The sequence below is a fragment of the Cavia porcellus genome, unplaced genomic scaffold (genome assembly GCF_034190915.1).
Source record: "Cavia porcellus strain 051 isolate PalLab524CR breed Dunkin Hartley unplaced genomic scaffold, mCavPor4.1 scaffold_1, whole genome shotgun sequence".
Lineage (NCBI taxonomy): Eukaryota > Metazoa > Chordata > Mammalia > Rodentia > Caviidae > Cavia > Cavia porcellus.
Genome location: NW_026947484.1, coordinates 121,579,402 through 121,596,259, shown reverse-complemented (window position 1 = coordinate 121,596,259; position 16,858 = coordinate 121,579,402). Strand labels below are relative to the sequence as shown.

The 16,858-nt window shown below is 38.9% G+C and overlaps 1 protein-coding gene across 6 annotated transcripts in view; it reads right to left on the bottom strand.

Moving 5' to 3' along the window:
* Window positions 1-16,858, bottom strand: part of Cdc14a (cell division cycle 14A) — a 153,895-nt gene that overhangs the window by 63,747 nt on the left and 73,290 nt on the right. For 5 of the 6 annotated variants that reach the window (XM_013143113.3, XM_003479174.4, XM_063254907.1 and 2 more), the window contains 2 exons: window positions 11,279-11,345; window positions 7,571-7,633 (listed from right to left, as the gene is read on the bottom strand). In XM_013143113.3, the coding sequence (XP_012998567.1) occupies window positions 7,571-7,633; window positions 11,279-11,345 (130 nt within the window). Of the gene's footprint in view, window positions 1-2,871; window positions 3,724-7,570; window positions 7,634-11,278; window positions 11,346-16,858 lie in introns of those variants that run through there. The other variant, XM_063254913.1, reaches the window with a different exon arrangement.

Here is a 16,858-nt window from a genome sequence, read left to right as displayed (position 1 = left end):
TATATTTTTTTTCTTTTCCCTTCCTTCTTTTCTCTTTTCCCCCATCCCAGATGTTCTCTCCTTTTGAGTAGTTTCTTGCCTTTTCATCATATCTATTGTACATTTTTGGATTTTATTTACTCTTTTCAGTTTCTTATACTAGGAAGAAAATACAATGTTTATATACGAACGTCTGATTTATTTCACTTATAGTCTCTAGTTGCATCCATTTACCTATAAAAGCCTCAAGTTTACCCTTCTTTATAGCTAAGTAGTACTACATTATATAAAATTTACCATATCTTTTTATCCATTCCATGGCTGAGGGGGATTTGGGTTGTTTACAAGACTTAGTTATTACAAATTGTGCTGCTATAAACATGAGTTCACAAATATCACTGTAGTATGATGCTTTCAATTCTTCTGGGAATATGCCCAGACGGGGAATTGTTAGATCCAATGGAACCCTCTAATCCTAGTTTTCTGAGGAACCTCCACACTGATTTCTACACGTTGTACTAGTCTACACTCCCACTAACAGTAGAGAAGGGTTCCTTTTTCCCACAGTCCCACCAGCATTTGTTATTGGCTGACTTGTTGATGGCAGCCATTCTTTCTGGAGTGAGGTGGAATCTCAGTGTTGTTTTAATTTTCATATCTCAAATGACCAATGATGTTGAACATTTTTTCATGTTTATTTTCCATTTGCATTTCTTTACTGGGAATTATGTAATCATCTCAGATGCTCATTTTTGGATTGAATCTTTGAATTTGAGGGGCTAGATTTTTTCAGTTTTTTATATGTTCTAGATAGAAATTCTTTATCTTAGGGACATTGGCTAAAACTTTTTCCCAATCTTGTGGGTTTTCTTTTCACTCTGTTGGTGATTTCTTTCAATGTGCAAAAAAACTTTTTAGTAGGATGAGATCCCAGTTCTTTGAAGTACTTCCCATGCAGGCTGGGTTTTGTTTATGAACTCTCTGCTTACCCTTATTGCCTTTGAAATTTCCACCTACTTTCTCTTCTAGTAGATTTAGTGTTTCTGTTTTAATATTTATATCTTTGATCCATTTTGACTTTAGTTCATGCTGATAGACATGGATCTAGTCTTAATCTTTAGCATGCGGAAAGCCAGTATTTCCAGCACCATTTATTAAAGAGGCTATCCTTCTTCCAGTGAACATGCTTAGCCCCTTTGTCAAAGGTAAGGTGGCCAAGTTTGTCTGTAGTTGTGTCTAAACCTTCTAATCTGTTCCACTAAAACTTGGGTCTTTTTTTTCCAGCACCATGCTGGTTTTATCACAGTAACTTTGTTGTATAATTTCAACTCAGGGATTGTGATGTGCCCTGTCTTGCCTTTGTTGCCCAGGATGGCTTTGCTATTCTAGGTCTCTTCTGTTTATAAATGAATTTTAGGAATATTTTCTCTAGATCTATGACGAATTATACAACTTCTAGAAAATATATCTGTGCCTCTTGATTTATTTTTTGTGACTACTTGTTACAAATATATTTTCCAGTCCAAACATTGAAAAATAGTTGCCATTTTTACTACTGTGACAAACCTATAGTAATATAGACACTCAAAGCTGCCGATTAACAGACCGGCAACTATTGACATGGTTTCTCAGATAATCAATTTTGAAGCACAATTGCACATTCAAAAATTTGCTTAGCTTTTAATATATATGAAGGACTATAACTTGGTGTTGCACTTAAAATGAAAAGCATTCTCTAATTTTGAAGAGCCTGAATACAAACAAGATTGTCAAGAAACATAATAATAATAGCCACAAATATTTATAGACCCTGACTCTGTATAAAGAATTACTTTATTCCATACAACTGATTCTTTACAGGAACCCTGTAAGATAAGGGTTATCATCTTCATTTCATCCATTAAAGATAAAGTTGTACTAAACTTCGATAAATACCATTGGTAAAACAGTGACATAAAGACTATTTTAAAAATTAAACATGACACAACTACACTATCTTTTTAAAACTTCATTTAAAAAGTATGGTCTTTGTATTCCCCTACCTTCTGAAGTGATTAGGCAGTGTTGACAGTATAGTTGTATGGCATAAGTGCAAGTATGCTACAAACATGGGCACTTTATGAGCTTGAAGCAAAGTAAACATTTAGATTGTCTGGTTTAAATTAATTTTCCATGCCCTTTGGCTTTGAATAGTTATCAAGCTCTAGATTATTAATTTAGTTCTGCTTTTGAGGGAGGTAGTTAGTGCTGAAAGGAGGCAAGTCCGGATGTGGATTAATGGCTTCATCTCTGCTTGTAACACCTGGGGGAGGAAGAGAGACAGCTGCCAGGGCCCAAGAAGGGACGGCAGGCACTGCTCCAACACCCGGGCCACTGAACACCTTTGACACAACGGCGGTGAGCAAAACACTACTGATGCCATCCCAGTGATCGCGACATGAAGATCTGAAGCAGCGTGAATGGTGTTCTCAAAGCTTGCACTCAATCATGGAAAGCAGGGGAGTACTGTATGTCTGATGCGCAATCATGAGGCTCTACTGAACAACGCAGTGTCAGGATGGCAAAGGGAGAGAAAAAATTTGTAAGGCCAACTGAGAAACATGGCCATAGATGAGAGAGAGAGAAAGAGGCAGCACCTACAAGAGAGGGAAGACAAGTGAGTTTCCAGAATCCAGAGCGGCCTCACAGTAAAACAATAAGACCACCAAGCATGGCCATTTGTCTCTTCTAACTCCTGTGTAGGCATAAACAGTCTCGGTAGAGTAGTGAAGGTAGAGGTCAGGCCATAATTAGGTACACAGTAGAGACTGCTCACTCAAGAAGTTTGGAGATAAAAGGAAGGAAACAACCAAACGGTAATTAAGGAAGAAGAAAACATGAGAAATTACTTACAACATGGTAAGCCTCAAGACACTTTACAGACTTAACCAACATGATCTTTAAATAGCAATGGGTGCAATTTATTAGCAGATGTGGAAATGCTGGGTCCCTTCACTTTAGCAGCTGCAGTGGCCAGGACAGGATGTGGTTCCTTATATTTGTGGCCTTGGAGTGATGCAATCAGTGGCTCCAGGTGGAATGCTTGCGATAATTCCTCTAACCGTGAAACCACTGAGGGAAGCACACAGGTGTAACTGCTGCAGTTGGCAAGGACAGGTCCACACACCTGCATCCTGAGGCTTGCTTGACCTCAGTCCTGTGGCAGGAATTCATAACCATGGTGACAGAAGCTCCCATTTTTCCAGGTCACAACTCATCAACAAGTGAAGGCAGTTAAGCAAGATCAAGCTTAAATTCTAGTTTGTTCTACAAATTGTAACACAAAAGAAAGCCTAGAAACATTGATTTTAGATGTTGATCAACAGTGACTCCAGCTACTGAACTGAGGGGATTCACTGAGATGAGAAACCAATCAACTTTACTGCTTCTCATGGACAAGCAACAGGGGGAAACCAGGATTCCACCACGCAGATGGCCTGACAATTCACTTATGCAATCGAGGACAGCATCAACCTGGAGACAGTCCCCTGGCCAACAGTAAATTCAGTTGATGTTACATGCAGACCTGGTCTTAGATCTGTGTTGCAATCTGTGTTGTATATAACTGATTTTTTAAAAAATTTCTCTCCCAGCATATACTGAATGATGATGAAAGAACGAAACATCATTTCAAGAAGTTGTCTACCATAAAAAAAAAACTTTGTTCCCAAGGGTGTTACTGCAAAACCAGAATGAATTCTTTTTTTTTTTTTTTTTTTTTTTTTTTGGTCTTTTTTCATTTTTATCGGTACCGGGGATCGAACTCACGACCGCCTGCTTACAAGGCAGGTGCTTATGCCGCTGAGCTAAACCCCCAGCCCCCCAGAATGAATTCTTAATTAAAAGTCTTAGTCACTTTCTACTAAAATTAGATCACATAAAAGAAAAACCTTAAAACGTGCTATATTCCTGATTTTAGTATTCACCCACAGGGCCCACAAGACACAGATGTGTAAACAGAGCACCCCACAGTGCTGCTGAGCTTCGGGGAGACTGCAAATGCCCTCACAGTTAGGGGGGTAAAAACAGGGGTGGCAAGAAGCACTCCCAGGCAGGAGGAGGGAGTGAGAGTCGTCCACGGCCACAAAAGCAAGAGGCTGAGCAGCTGTCTGGGCAGCGGCACAGGTGTGGGTGTAAGGAGGGAGTGGAAAGGACAAGAATGGAGAGGGAGGAGCAGCCCATGTTTCCGCCAGGGAAAGAAGCTTGTGTTTTCTCTCTACTTCTAGTCAGTGTGGAGCCTGTGGCACACTGAAAACAGGGGGTGATAAAACCAGATTTATTTTTGAAATGTAACACTCTGATAATAACGCAGACTAGACAGAAGAGGCCCACGACCCACTCTTGCCATCCAGAAAGGTCCAGTGTCGTCCCACAGACAGCTCCCAGACAAGCTGCACTGTGATGAGGTGCAGGCAATGTCAAATCGCATTCTCTGAAAGCAATGCTCTTTCCTCAGAAGAGAGGAAATCAAGCCATTAAGACAGCAATAATGTAACCGACAATAATAAGGTGCTGGTTCTGCTCAGAGGTGAAACAGGCCACATTCAGCCTATAGTGGATCAAAGGGAAGTCCTGTGTAGAGAACGCATCTAAGGAATAGGGAAATGGAGGCTTATGGCAAGAGTCAAATATGTTAACTTCTGCAGGACGGAGCACCTTGTGGAACAGGGCTAGCACGCATGGATGCTACAGTGGAAGATTAGTTTTCCTGTGAGTTCACCCATGGTGGCCAACACAGGGACAGTAAGTCTTCCGGTAAACAGTGGGAAGCCCACCAGGGACAAGTGAAGGTAAAGCTAAAACTTTAAGTACGTAATCTCTGATAAATACGGACTGCTTAACAGTAGCGCCATTAATGATTGGTAGTCTTGTTTGATAAGGATAGTTAACAAAAAGAGAAAAAGGAAAACAAAAAGTTAACTGAAGGCAGATTCTGCCAAGAGTGCTACTTTAGTCTTTTAAAAGGTACCCATACAAGTGAAAGGTCTCAAAATTTAAGCTTCATTAGCCTCAAAGTAAATCACCTCTGCTCACACGATATAGTTATGTGCACGCAATGTTAAAGATGAGAGTGTCTTAGTACTATTTGGGGGTTTTTTTTTAAGAATTTTATAAGCATTCTCATGTATCTTTTCTTCACAATACTATATTACATAAATCATCCCAAGACAAGTACTGTACCTCAATTCAGTTTTTAAAATGACTACAGATGGCCCAGGGGTATAGCTCAGTAGTACAGCCCCTGCTTGGTAAGTGTGAGGTCATGAATTAGATCCCCAACACCAAAAGACAATAAAATAATTAAAATAAAACAAAATGACTACAGAATTTAGACGCTGTTTACCTGTAACAACTTCCCATGATGAATTTATCATTATGCACTACAAACATGTACTAATACAAATTTTTAAAAATTTAAAAACAAAATAAAACGACTATAACATACCATCATGCAAATATATATGCACTACAGGTTACCTAGCTTATCTTTTCCCTTATAAGCGCATCTCTCTTTATCTCCTATTTTGCTGTTGTTTTAAGGTGAAATAATTCTTTTGCAAAAGTGCTTTCATAGTTTAAAAAAATACTCTGGGAATTTTTAATAAATTGCATTAAACCTACTAATTCTGGAAAAAAAATCAAGTTTATGATATCAAGATGTTCTGTCTAGGAACACAGTATTGTTTTTCTACTTTTCCAGCCACGGGGAATTTACAGTCTAATAAGGAAACTAAAGCTTACATGCAAAGAGCTACAGGAAGTAAGAAAAATGGGAAATACAAACTAAAACAATGTCATAGAGGGCGTGAACACCACTGAGGTGAGGTCTAGTTTGTGTGGGATCTGAACACATAGGGACTAAAGCAGGAGAGAGGTAAGGGCGAGCAATGCTGGGTGAAAGCAAGCTCAGCCAAGACACAGAGACATTTAAGAAAGGTAAATAAGCAGCTTGGAGAAGCTGGAACACTGAGTGTGTATGCAAAGAAACAGGAGATGCAGCTGGAGAACACACTGAGAAGGCGAGGACAGAGGGGTGCATCCTCATTTCAGCAGGGCAGTGTGAGCAAAGGCCATGACAGGTCTAAAAGCAAGGAGAGAACTCTGTGTTACGATCTCTCAGTCGGGGGTGTAGAACCAGCCTGGGAGAAGAAAGGGCGGCCTCAGGCAGACAGCAAGTGATTATGAGAGTCTGCAGCAGACGTGAGACCTGAGCCAGGGACAAGGAAGGAGATAAAATACATCCTGTAGCACCAGCAACTGACTGCAAACACTCTAGATGAGAGACACTTGAAATAAACAAGGAGACATTCCAGGCATGAGCCCAGGTGAATAGTAGGATGCGGACACTATTAGCACAGGTGAGCAAAGCAGGCGACCATGTTGGAGTGAAAGATGATCAGTTGCTTTTCAGTTGGGTTAAATTTAACACGTTAGCTGGGTATTCGAATTCTAGTCCAGACAGTTCCTGGACTAAATCCCAAACTGTAAGGGCAGTTCTGGCTTTATTAAGAATAGTGATAAGTTTTATTACTCCCCTGGAAAATCCCAACAAATGAGCTCATGTTTGGAAAATGCTGAGGCTCTTCACACCTCACAGGCTTCCTTTTCCTTCAGAAAAAGTTTACTACTCTTAGAATCCTCCATAGTCTACTCAGAAAAGTGCCTTTCATCACTGTCTCCTTTCAGCCTTACCCAACCTGGATAGTTGCTGTCTACCTGCCACATCACTGGCCAGGGGAGCCAGTGTTCCAAAAGCTCCCAATAATTCCATGGGGAAAAGCTCGGCCAACTCTTAGAACTAAGTACATTCACTCATATCTCAAAATAACATGTAAGCCGGGTGTGTAGCCCACACTTGTAATCCCAGTACTCTGGAAGCAGAAGAACTTGTTACCATAATTTTGAGGTCAGCCTGACCAGTGAGTTCAAGGCCAGGTTGAACAATGAAGTGAGATCCTGTCTCAAACAACCAAAAAATAAAAAAATAAAAACAACAAAATACAAAGTATAGGGTAAAAAGTATTATAAGGTACAAATCTATTTGGGAGTGTTTTGTTTTTGTTTTTTTGAAGACAAGGTCTCTCTATGTAGCTCAGGCTAGCTTTGAATTCCCTATGTAACCCAGTCTGGTCTCAAACTCACAGTATCCTCTTGCCTCAGCCTCTCAAATGCTAGGATTACAGGCATGCACCACCACACCCAGTTGTTTTGTTTTAAATAAACAATTTTTAATTTAAAATAAAAAACAAGTGACTCACAATTTCACTACCAAACTATACTTTGAAATTATTTTTCTTCACAAAAGGTACAAACTGTTTGTCCATCAACTTTGGTTAAGTGAATAGATAAAGTACAGACATGGCTTTTCACAAATTAAAATTCTAATGACTCTTGGTTCAAACATAATAAAGTTAAAAGGACAAAATGACATTTTAAAAAATTCACAAATGACTTTATCAACCACTCAATTTGTAATTTCAGAATATTAGATGAAAACCAAATTTCTTATTAACATGAAATAATCTTTTCCAAAAATATTAAATGTACCAACCTCATAATGTTCATATTCATCCACATCAAATGTCTCAAAGTCAAAAAATCCATGTTGCAATCCCTAAAAGCAAAATTTGAATTAGATTTTTTATACTAAATTGATCAATTTTATTCACCAGTTTGCTTCTTACAAAATGATGCTCTCTGACCTGCATATAGGAACTGAAACTTATGATTTTTAATGCAACTCTGGAAATCATTTGATAACTCTGATAACTTTGACCTAATACTGTCCTGGAAATGGAGCTAAACAACTTGAATATATAAAAATATGTCTTACAAAAGATGATGGTTGAATCAATTTAAATTAGTTTTGTATATAAATGTAACAAGCTGGAACACACTGGAAAATTTATAGTTAAAACCTATTGGAAAACCTATAATTGAACACATCATAGAGATTAAGTTCTCTGAAGAAAAATCTATTAAAAATTTTGTGTGTGTTTTTCATAATATTTAGCAAAAAAGGGCACTTTTACTTAATAAAACCTAATCCATTCATAGAACTTAACTTTGAAAGAATGTGTTTCTGATGGAGTAATTTAACTGTACTCGTCTGCTCTTACAATTCAGAAGAACTGATATCTTTTAACAACGCAAAACTTCACCCATTTTTGAAACTAATGACTGAGTACTTTTAAAAATTACCTGGCTTATTCACACCTAATGTTTTCAGAAAGATGAAGAAAAAGTTATTTGGCAAACTGTGAAACTATACAGATGACAATGGAGCACAAAAACTACAGGTACCTTTACCTTTAAAAGTTACATGATCAAGTCATTAAAAATAGAAAAAGAAAGTAGAAAGCCAAGCTTCAGTACATCCACTTTAAAAGCACTTTACAGAGCAGTGTTTAAAAAAAAAAAGGTAAAGATGGATCACCTGAATCCGAAATGCTTAGGGTAACATATTACAAAGCAGATTTCTAAGCTCCATCCCAGAACAACTGAATCTGATCCTTTGAGGATGAGATTCAGGATCAGCTTTCTTTCTTTCTTTTAATTGATTTTATTGGTACTTTTAATATACACAATAATCACACTTGTCATACAGAATTCGTTCCTGTAGGTAGTATATCTTCATTCTTTTTTCCACATTCCTCTCCTGTCCTTTCAACCCTTCTTCTGCTTATTTACAGAAGTTTTGTTTCCATTTTTTCCTTCTATTCTTTTTCTCCCCTTTTCCTTTCCTTCCTTTCCCCCGTCAGCCTCCCTTCTTCCCTGCCCTTCCCTTCTGAACATTTTCTTCCTACTTCCCAAAGGACTAGCTTTCTAACAAGCTTCCCTGAATGATTCTTACGCATGCTAACTTCTTTTTTTTTTTTTTTTTTTTTTTGTCTTTTTCGGTACCAGGGATCGAACTCACGACTGCCTGCTTGCAAGGCAGGCGCTTATGCCGCTGAGCTAAATCCCCAGCACATGCTAACTTCTGACAACACTGGTTTAGACAACTCCTAGAGAATAAGCTAAACAAGTTATTTAAATTATTTTGCCTAAGCTATTTAAATTATTTAAATTCTTATTTAATAAATTAAAAAGCAGTTTAGTTCAGCTGTATGTACTATTCCAAAGAAACCAGTGGAAAAATTTACTCTAAATGATACTTTTCTTCCTTTTTTCTTTATTTTTAAACTGAGTATTTGTGTAAGTCTCTGTGTGTTCATGTAACACATGAGTTATGATGACAAGTAATACATCAAAGCCAGAAAAATACCTTCCTTAAAAAGGCAAAAATAGGGGCTGGGGATTTAGCTCAGCAGCATAAGCGCCTGCCTTGCAAGCAGGCAGTCGTGAGTTCAATCCCCGGTACCAATAAAAAGGAAAAGGACCCAAAAAAAAGGCAAAAATATAGCTATACTCTATATGCACTCTCAGAAGGATATGCACTTTCAGAAGGATATGCATGCTCAAAAGAATAGGCACTCTCAAAAGAGTACTCATTGTCACAAAAATAGCCCTGATATTGTCTTATGGAAGGAAGTACACATGGGCCCATGGAGCTCAGTTACCTACAAGCCTGTTAAACAATATACCAGATCCTTTAAAATCTCATCTAAATTTGGGCAAATCCCAACATCTGATGAAACAGTAAGTCTAGAGAAGCCTGTATTTGTGAAGAGAGTCACACCTTTCCTGTACAACAGGAAGGATGTCATAAATTTCTATATTGAGATACCAGTTACCATAATAATGGGCAGAGATATTCTGGTGGGAACTCTTGTTTGAGTTTCCTAAGTGTTATAAAAGAAACAGCCTGTACCAGATGAAAGGAAAGGCAAAATAGTAATAATAGTGACAAAAATAAATTATTTTCTTCCCTCAGGCATTCCTTCTAAATGCTATAATTATAGGTTATGTGTTGAATAATGTCTCCATAAAACCACTTAACTAGTATTATTGCAAGGGTATTTTGGCAATACTGTTTGGGCCAGTGTATCTCTAAATTTTATTTTTAAAAAGTCTTAGAAGGTTTAAAGTCATTGATAAAATGAAGATTCAGGATGCAGACTATAGCATAGTGGGCAGAGTGTCTGCCTGGCATGTGCAAGTCCCAGGGTTCAATACCTAGCACTGCCAAGATAAATAAAGTGAAATATCAAAGTCAGAAACAAACATAGAGAAGCCAGGTAGCATATTTATCGTACTGACTTTCTCAATTAAAAAAAAATAGCAAAAACTGTTTCATATTACATTGGAGAAAAGAAACAAGCTATAATCATTATTGGTTCTACACAGTCCAATTAGTTATGTACTACATATATATCTGACTCATAAAAAATCATCCCTCAAGATGAAATTGTGTACTTTGACCCCTCAATTAGAATTCACTGTATAACTTGCATGTCTTCCCAGATTGTAAATTAAACATGTTCCAAAAAACTTACAGTTTAACCTCTCTACTACCACAACTAACTTAATTTAAAGTGCATCAAATCCCTTGGAGGGATTGTTCAAAGCCAGATCACAGGGCCCCACCCCCAGCGCTTCTGACTCAGGCAGCCTGGGCAAGCCTGGTAACAGAAGAGAATGGGGCTTGGAAACTTCACTTCTCTCCACACTGAGATCCAGCTTGAGGATGAAGCTAAAGGAGTAACAAAGCAGTGTCACAGGCACAGCAGCAGAGTGAAGGGACAGATTTTCCCAGGACACCGATCGTTTAAATGAGAAAGGGAGACCTCTCGCACATCTCCCCCCAAGCTTGTTCTGTGTTATACACAGTCTCCCTTCCTTGGAATCCATGAGGATTATCTAGAAACCTCCATAGATAAAAATCTGAAGATGCTCAAGCCTTATATAGTAAGTGAACATACTACATAGTATGTTCTAAACACACCCTCCTGTACATTTTACATAATCCTAGATTGTTTATAATATCTCATATGATTAAATGCTGTACAGTAAGTTATTATACTGTGTTGTGTAGAGAAAACTAAGAAAAAGTCTGAGCATATGCAGTATAGAAGTGGGAGGAAGAGAAGATTTCTTAGTATTTTCAATCTGAGGTTGGTTAAGTCACCAATGAGGAACTCTCAGGCACTGGGCGCCAACTATGTTTCTCAAATTAATCATCATTTAGAAACTAAAAGTCTTCAGTTTATGAGCTCCCCTCTCTTCTCTCTGAGGACAGAGAAGGGTGTTCAGATTATTCTCATTTGGTATTTTTAAACTACTAAACCAACCTACAGCAAGAAAAAAATGCTATTACCTTTCTGATTCCTTGTAAACAGTCGAGGATGGTGAGATTGTAAGTGCAGTTTCCAAATGAAGCATCCCTATAAACATAAATAAACCACATGAAAAACTTGCATTCAGAATTTTCAAATAATAAAATGCCTGAGTCAAGACACTTGTTTGCACAGTTTCAAGTTGTTGAGATGGTAATTATACATTTGAGAGTCTACAAACTAGCTACACCTACAGCTTCGCTGCAGTGCTTCTGAAACTGTTTTAGCACAAACCAGCAGAATATAAATAAGTAAATACATAAACAGGCAAACAGGTTGAATAGTACGAGCTCTATGGTAGTAGCAGTCAAACTGCCTTAGTTCAAATTCCCACTCAGCTACATCATGATTACCAACCTGAGAAAATTAGTCTGTGTCTTGGTTTCCTCATCTGTGAAACAAAGTTAATGATAGTAGCTACCACTCATAAAATTGAAGTCAGATCATTTAAACTATATATAAAGTGCCTGGAAGTAAAGAAGCATTTAAATAGTCTTACTACCTGTACTAACAGTGAACTGGATTGTTTTATTATTAAGTAAAACATTCATTGTCACAAGAGGCATTCTGGCAGGTGAATGACCTCCTGCCAGAAACATGGAAAATGCACGTATTGAAAGGCAAGGGCGCAATGTATGTAGCTCAATAAAACCTGGCAGCTATTTTTACGGATGAAATACCATCCCTTCCCACCAAAACAAAACAAAGCCCCAGGAAAATGTAGTCACAGTTCCCAACAACGTTCTCAGAGTCACCAGGATCCACAAATGTTCCAAATGCAACAGGAGCGGCTCTACCAAAAGAAGTGGGAACCCACTGCATCAAAGCTTGAGGGCTTCCTATTTTATTTACTTAAGTTTTTAGAGCAACTTTAGCAGATCTGCCTCAGGCAATATAAAACTTAAGTATCAAGTTCAGGTCAGGTAAGCAAGAACCAGCCCTGGAGTTTCAAGCTACCAGTGTTCCAAGGTGTTCTAGGCAGGAAATTTGACCTCCACTCTCCCTGTCTGTGCGCTCAGCCCCCACTGCTGACCCAAGGAGCAGAGCTGTCAGGCACCCACCCTGACAAAACCCAGTGCCCCACATCACCACTCTAGTAGCATCTGGGAGGGTGCCAGAGGCTCTGCAGGGAGAACACAGCCTTTAGAGGATTCCACACATAGTCAATAGAAAATGAAGTTTCTAATCACCAACCACGAAAGGTACCTCTATGGCTACTAAGCCACAAATTAGAATGCAACTCCATCATCACTGAGTTTCAGCATCCTGAGAGCCTAACACAAAAGCAGTGAGTTAGCAAAGTGGCTTAACAGAAAGCTTTCCTGAGGCCTGAATCTCCAAAGGAAATGTGATTAAATTTAACAAAATTATTAATACGTTAAAACATAATTTAGAACAGCCCAATATGCATTTTTTAGTTAACAAGATTTAGTGACAGGTCTGATAACTACTATGCCTCTTCACAAGGAATGAAAATAACATTTTAAGATATCACAACAGTAATGTGACATAAAAATGTCTGTGATTTCTACTGTGACAAAGCCACTTACAGTGCTAATTCTACTATATTTAACTCTCAACATATATAATTGAATGTAATCTTATAAACTATAAAGTTGCTCACAAGAACGATACAATCTTTCACTTAAATTCACTAACTCTAATTCTCTCCACAGATCTAGTAAAAACTGCTTTAACTTTAAAAAGAAAATAAAACTTAAGAAGAGCAAAATAAAGAATCATGAAGACTGGAGGTGCCAATTATTTCTCCAAGTATCATCTCCTCACCCCAGACTCAGCTAAACAATTTTACAAATAGGAGGTCCCAGAGAAAGCACCAGCCCTAATCTTTCTCAACCTCAGCAAAATATAGTGAGACCACTGTGACATCTCTTGATCTATCACAGCCACAGCTGCTACCAGTGACTAAGAAGAGCTCTGGTGACCTGGGGGTCAAATCTTCAAACTTGCAAAGGTGGGAGAGAAAGTTAATGGCTGTCAGAACTAGGACCCAAGCAGTCACGGCAGGCTGGCAAGATAGAAGTTTATGAATTATGATAAGGGATGTAGTAAAATTCAGTTATATCTTCTGGAAGGGAGATGACAACTCTTTGAGGCACAATCCTCGGGCTCCCAAAGCTTCCCCTCTAGAGGGCAAGAAAGAAATGGCTGATTCGTAGCACCTGGCTCATGGATAGTCACAGGAAAGTAAACACAGTGTCAGTGAAGAGACACAGTAACAGGTTATATAGCTCTGGAATGGAAAAAAAAGATAAAGTTAAGGTGGAAGATTGAACTCATGAATCTACCGGCACTTAGTTGTTTTTAAAGTCCTCCTCCCCAGTGGACAGGTGGAATATGAAAGGAAAGAATAAAAGAAGGTTGAGAGACATGAAAGAAGGGACAGAGAAAGAAAGATGAGGGAAAGAGAGGGAGGGAGAGAGAGGGGGACCTGCAGTATTTTGAAAGCTCGAAATCAGATAAATGAATGGTAACTAGACCAAGGAAACTGCATACTATGCAGACTATAGGAAAATCAGAGAAATAACATAACCACTAAATAAATAAATAAACCACTAAATAAATAAGATAACCACTAAATAAATAACATAACCACTAATCTGTTTTCTGTCTCTGGATTTACTTGCCCAAGTCCAGTGAATTTTTGCACACAGCTTACTTAACACATCAGCAGTGTAACTCACACCCTTGCACACTCTCTTCTCTGGGTTCCTGGAAATACTTTCTACCTCTCGAAAACTACTTCCCGCTCTCCTCTGCAAAGTTATCCTTTACCTTCCACACTTTAAAAACGACCTCAGGAAGGCACTATTCCAGGCTCCAAATTCTTCCCACTCCATCTGTCTTCCTAGATCAGGGCTGCTCAGACTTTACAGTGACCGTATCCACTGATCCTGAGTCAGCTGATCCAAGGCAGGACCTGAGAGTCTGCATTTCTAAGAAGAAATGCATTTTCAACCAGGTGCTGCTGATGCTGCTGGTGTGAGGGAAAATATTTAGAGTATCACTGCCCTGGTTCAAGGTCACCTAAATAAATTACTATCTACCTTCCAATGACCTGAATTCATCTCTCCAATGCAAACTCCTTCTTAGAACTCTAGATCAGTATAGCCAACCACCTACATGACATTTCCTTTCAGGTCACTCAAAGTCACTGTGTAAGAAAAACCTCTTGAATATTTCTCCCAACCCATCCACCACCACCACCCACCAAAAAACTAGCATCAGTTATCTGATTCCCTATCATCCCTGTCGAGATAAAGATAAAGCTTCCACGATTGTTCAAACTGGGATCCAGATGCATCCCCATTTCTCTCCGTCCCTTTATCCTATCCACCTTTGTGCTTATCCTGTTCACTGTTTTCTCTGCTTCAATATCCTTTGGGTGATTTCACTCCTAGTCCATCACCATTATCTTCTGACAGCTATTCTTAGTCTTTCTAAAATGTTTTCTTCACTATACCCCTTGTGATATTTTTTAAAAGCAAGTATGATGTTGTCACCCTTCACCTTCACCCTTCACAGACATCTCATTGCTCCCTAGTAAAGTTCAAACCCTCAACACTGGGCAAGGTTCTGTGACTCCTGTCCCTGCCCCCATCTGACCAACATCCCCAAGCTCTGAGACAGGAAGGAGGCTCTTCCTCTGAAGCTTTGCTTCCACCAATCCCACGCTCCTGCTGCTTACCTTGCCTGGCTGACCTTCCTCGCTCTCAGATCTCAGCTCCAACATCACGGGTCTAGGGGGCACCTCCAACCTTTGACTAGACTGCATCTCTGCGTTTTGTTTTTTCCTTTGGACTCAATTACACTTTGGAATTATATACCACTGTGCTTATTTTGATTTCTCATTCTCTAGCAATCTTAATGATACACATTTATCATTCACCATTGTCTTCTTAGCACCTGATACCAAACAGGCAATGAATATTTATAAAGGAATGCTAACGCTAAGTAAAAGAGGTTGGAAACTGGTTCCAAGGAAATTTTCCATACCATTGTATGATGATTTTTTTTTTTTTTGTACCAGGGATCGAACTCACAACCTCACACTTGCCAGGAAGGTACTTACGACACTGAGCTAAATCCCTGGCCCTAACTATGATTATTTTTGTGGACTCAAATAACCTTAAGCCTTAACTCTAAATAATAAGAACTTTCTTTGCATTAACCCCAAATCCTTACTGTCCATTTAAAATCATTTCCATCTGTTCTCCCCAGCAGAGTATTAGCTGAACAGAGCTAACAGCAGTGGTGCTTAAGGTAGTTTTTCTTTTCCTTTGTCAAGTGGTATTAAAGACAAAGGTTTATTTTAACTCAGAGGCTTCAGAGAGGTTACACAGTGATTTCAGGATTAAAACACTACAGCAAAATGCTAAAGAGTTTAAAGTCCACCATTGTCTGTCTTATGCTTCCAATCCCTATTGTTTACTTAGCTCCTGGTTTGCTTTTCCACCCATTTATTATATTCACTCATGCATTTTTATTGAACCAACTACTGTATTTATGAAGGGGAACAAAAGAGCATGTTATATTTTTTCACCTCCTTCATAACGGAGGAAGGAGTATGCACTTCCCTGACTGCCCAGGAAAATTCAGGTCTCCCCCTTCTCTGCCATGAGTGGGAGCACGTGTTACACTACACTGTTAAAACGGAAGGCACAAGGCTGCTCTCCATGCAAGAGATAAGGTAGTGCCCAAACCCTCAAGGTTTCTAATCGCTAATCTCTGCTGAAGAATAAACCGTGTGTCTCTGGTCCCCCATACAGAAGGTAACTGACAAAGTTAACTGCTATCTAGAAACATCCAAACACAAATTTAGTTCAGCCCTAGCCTTGACCACTGAAGCCTCACCTCTCCCAGCAGTTCTGCCTTTCTAAGTGTGTCTTCTGCAATAACAGTCAGCTCAACCATCCAGCTACCATGAAGGGAGCACAAAAATCTACATAACTATGACCTTGGAAGAACTTACCAGCAATAAGCTATGAAAACTTGTTAAGTAAAAAAATCTAAAGTAATGAAATATTTAAATAAAAGAAGCTACTGGATTGTTTGTTTATCTGTTAATTTTATGTTTTTACATTTATTTTACAGAAAACAGAAAAAAAATTAGACTTACAATCAAAATTAGGTACTTTTTTAAAAGGGATTCGGTCACAAGGCTGAAACAGCAGGATCATCACAAGCTCAAGGCCAGCCTGGACCTTATAGTGAGTTCAAGGCCAGTCCTCACTACATAGTGAGACTCTATCTCAAAAAATAAAAAGGGGTCAGGGGTGGGAGGTGAGGATATAGCTCAGTAGCACAGTACCTGCCTGGCAAGTGCAAGGTCCTGAGTTTAGTTCCTGGTACCAAAAAAAGCAAATAAGGAGGTTGGGGGCTCAGTCACTGGTGTCCTAGCTGTCTTGTACAGGCTTTCAGGAGTTGACTGCTAAATGTTCAGAAATTATGAGAGCCCATGTCAACACTGGTGGTGACACAACATACTGTGGTTCGCAAACTTAATTCTTTCCATGATCCTGGTCTCAAACTGAATTGAA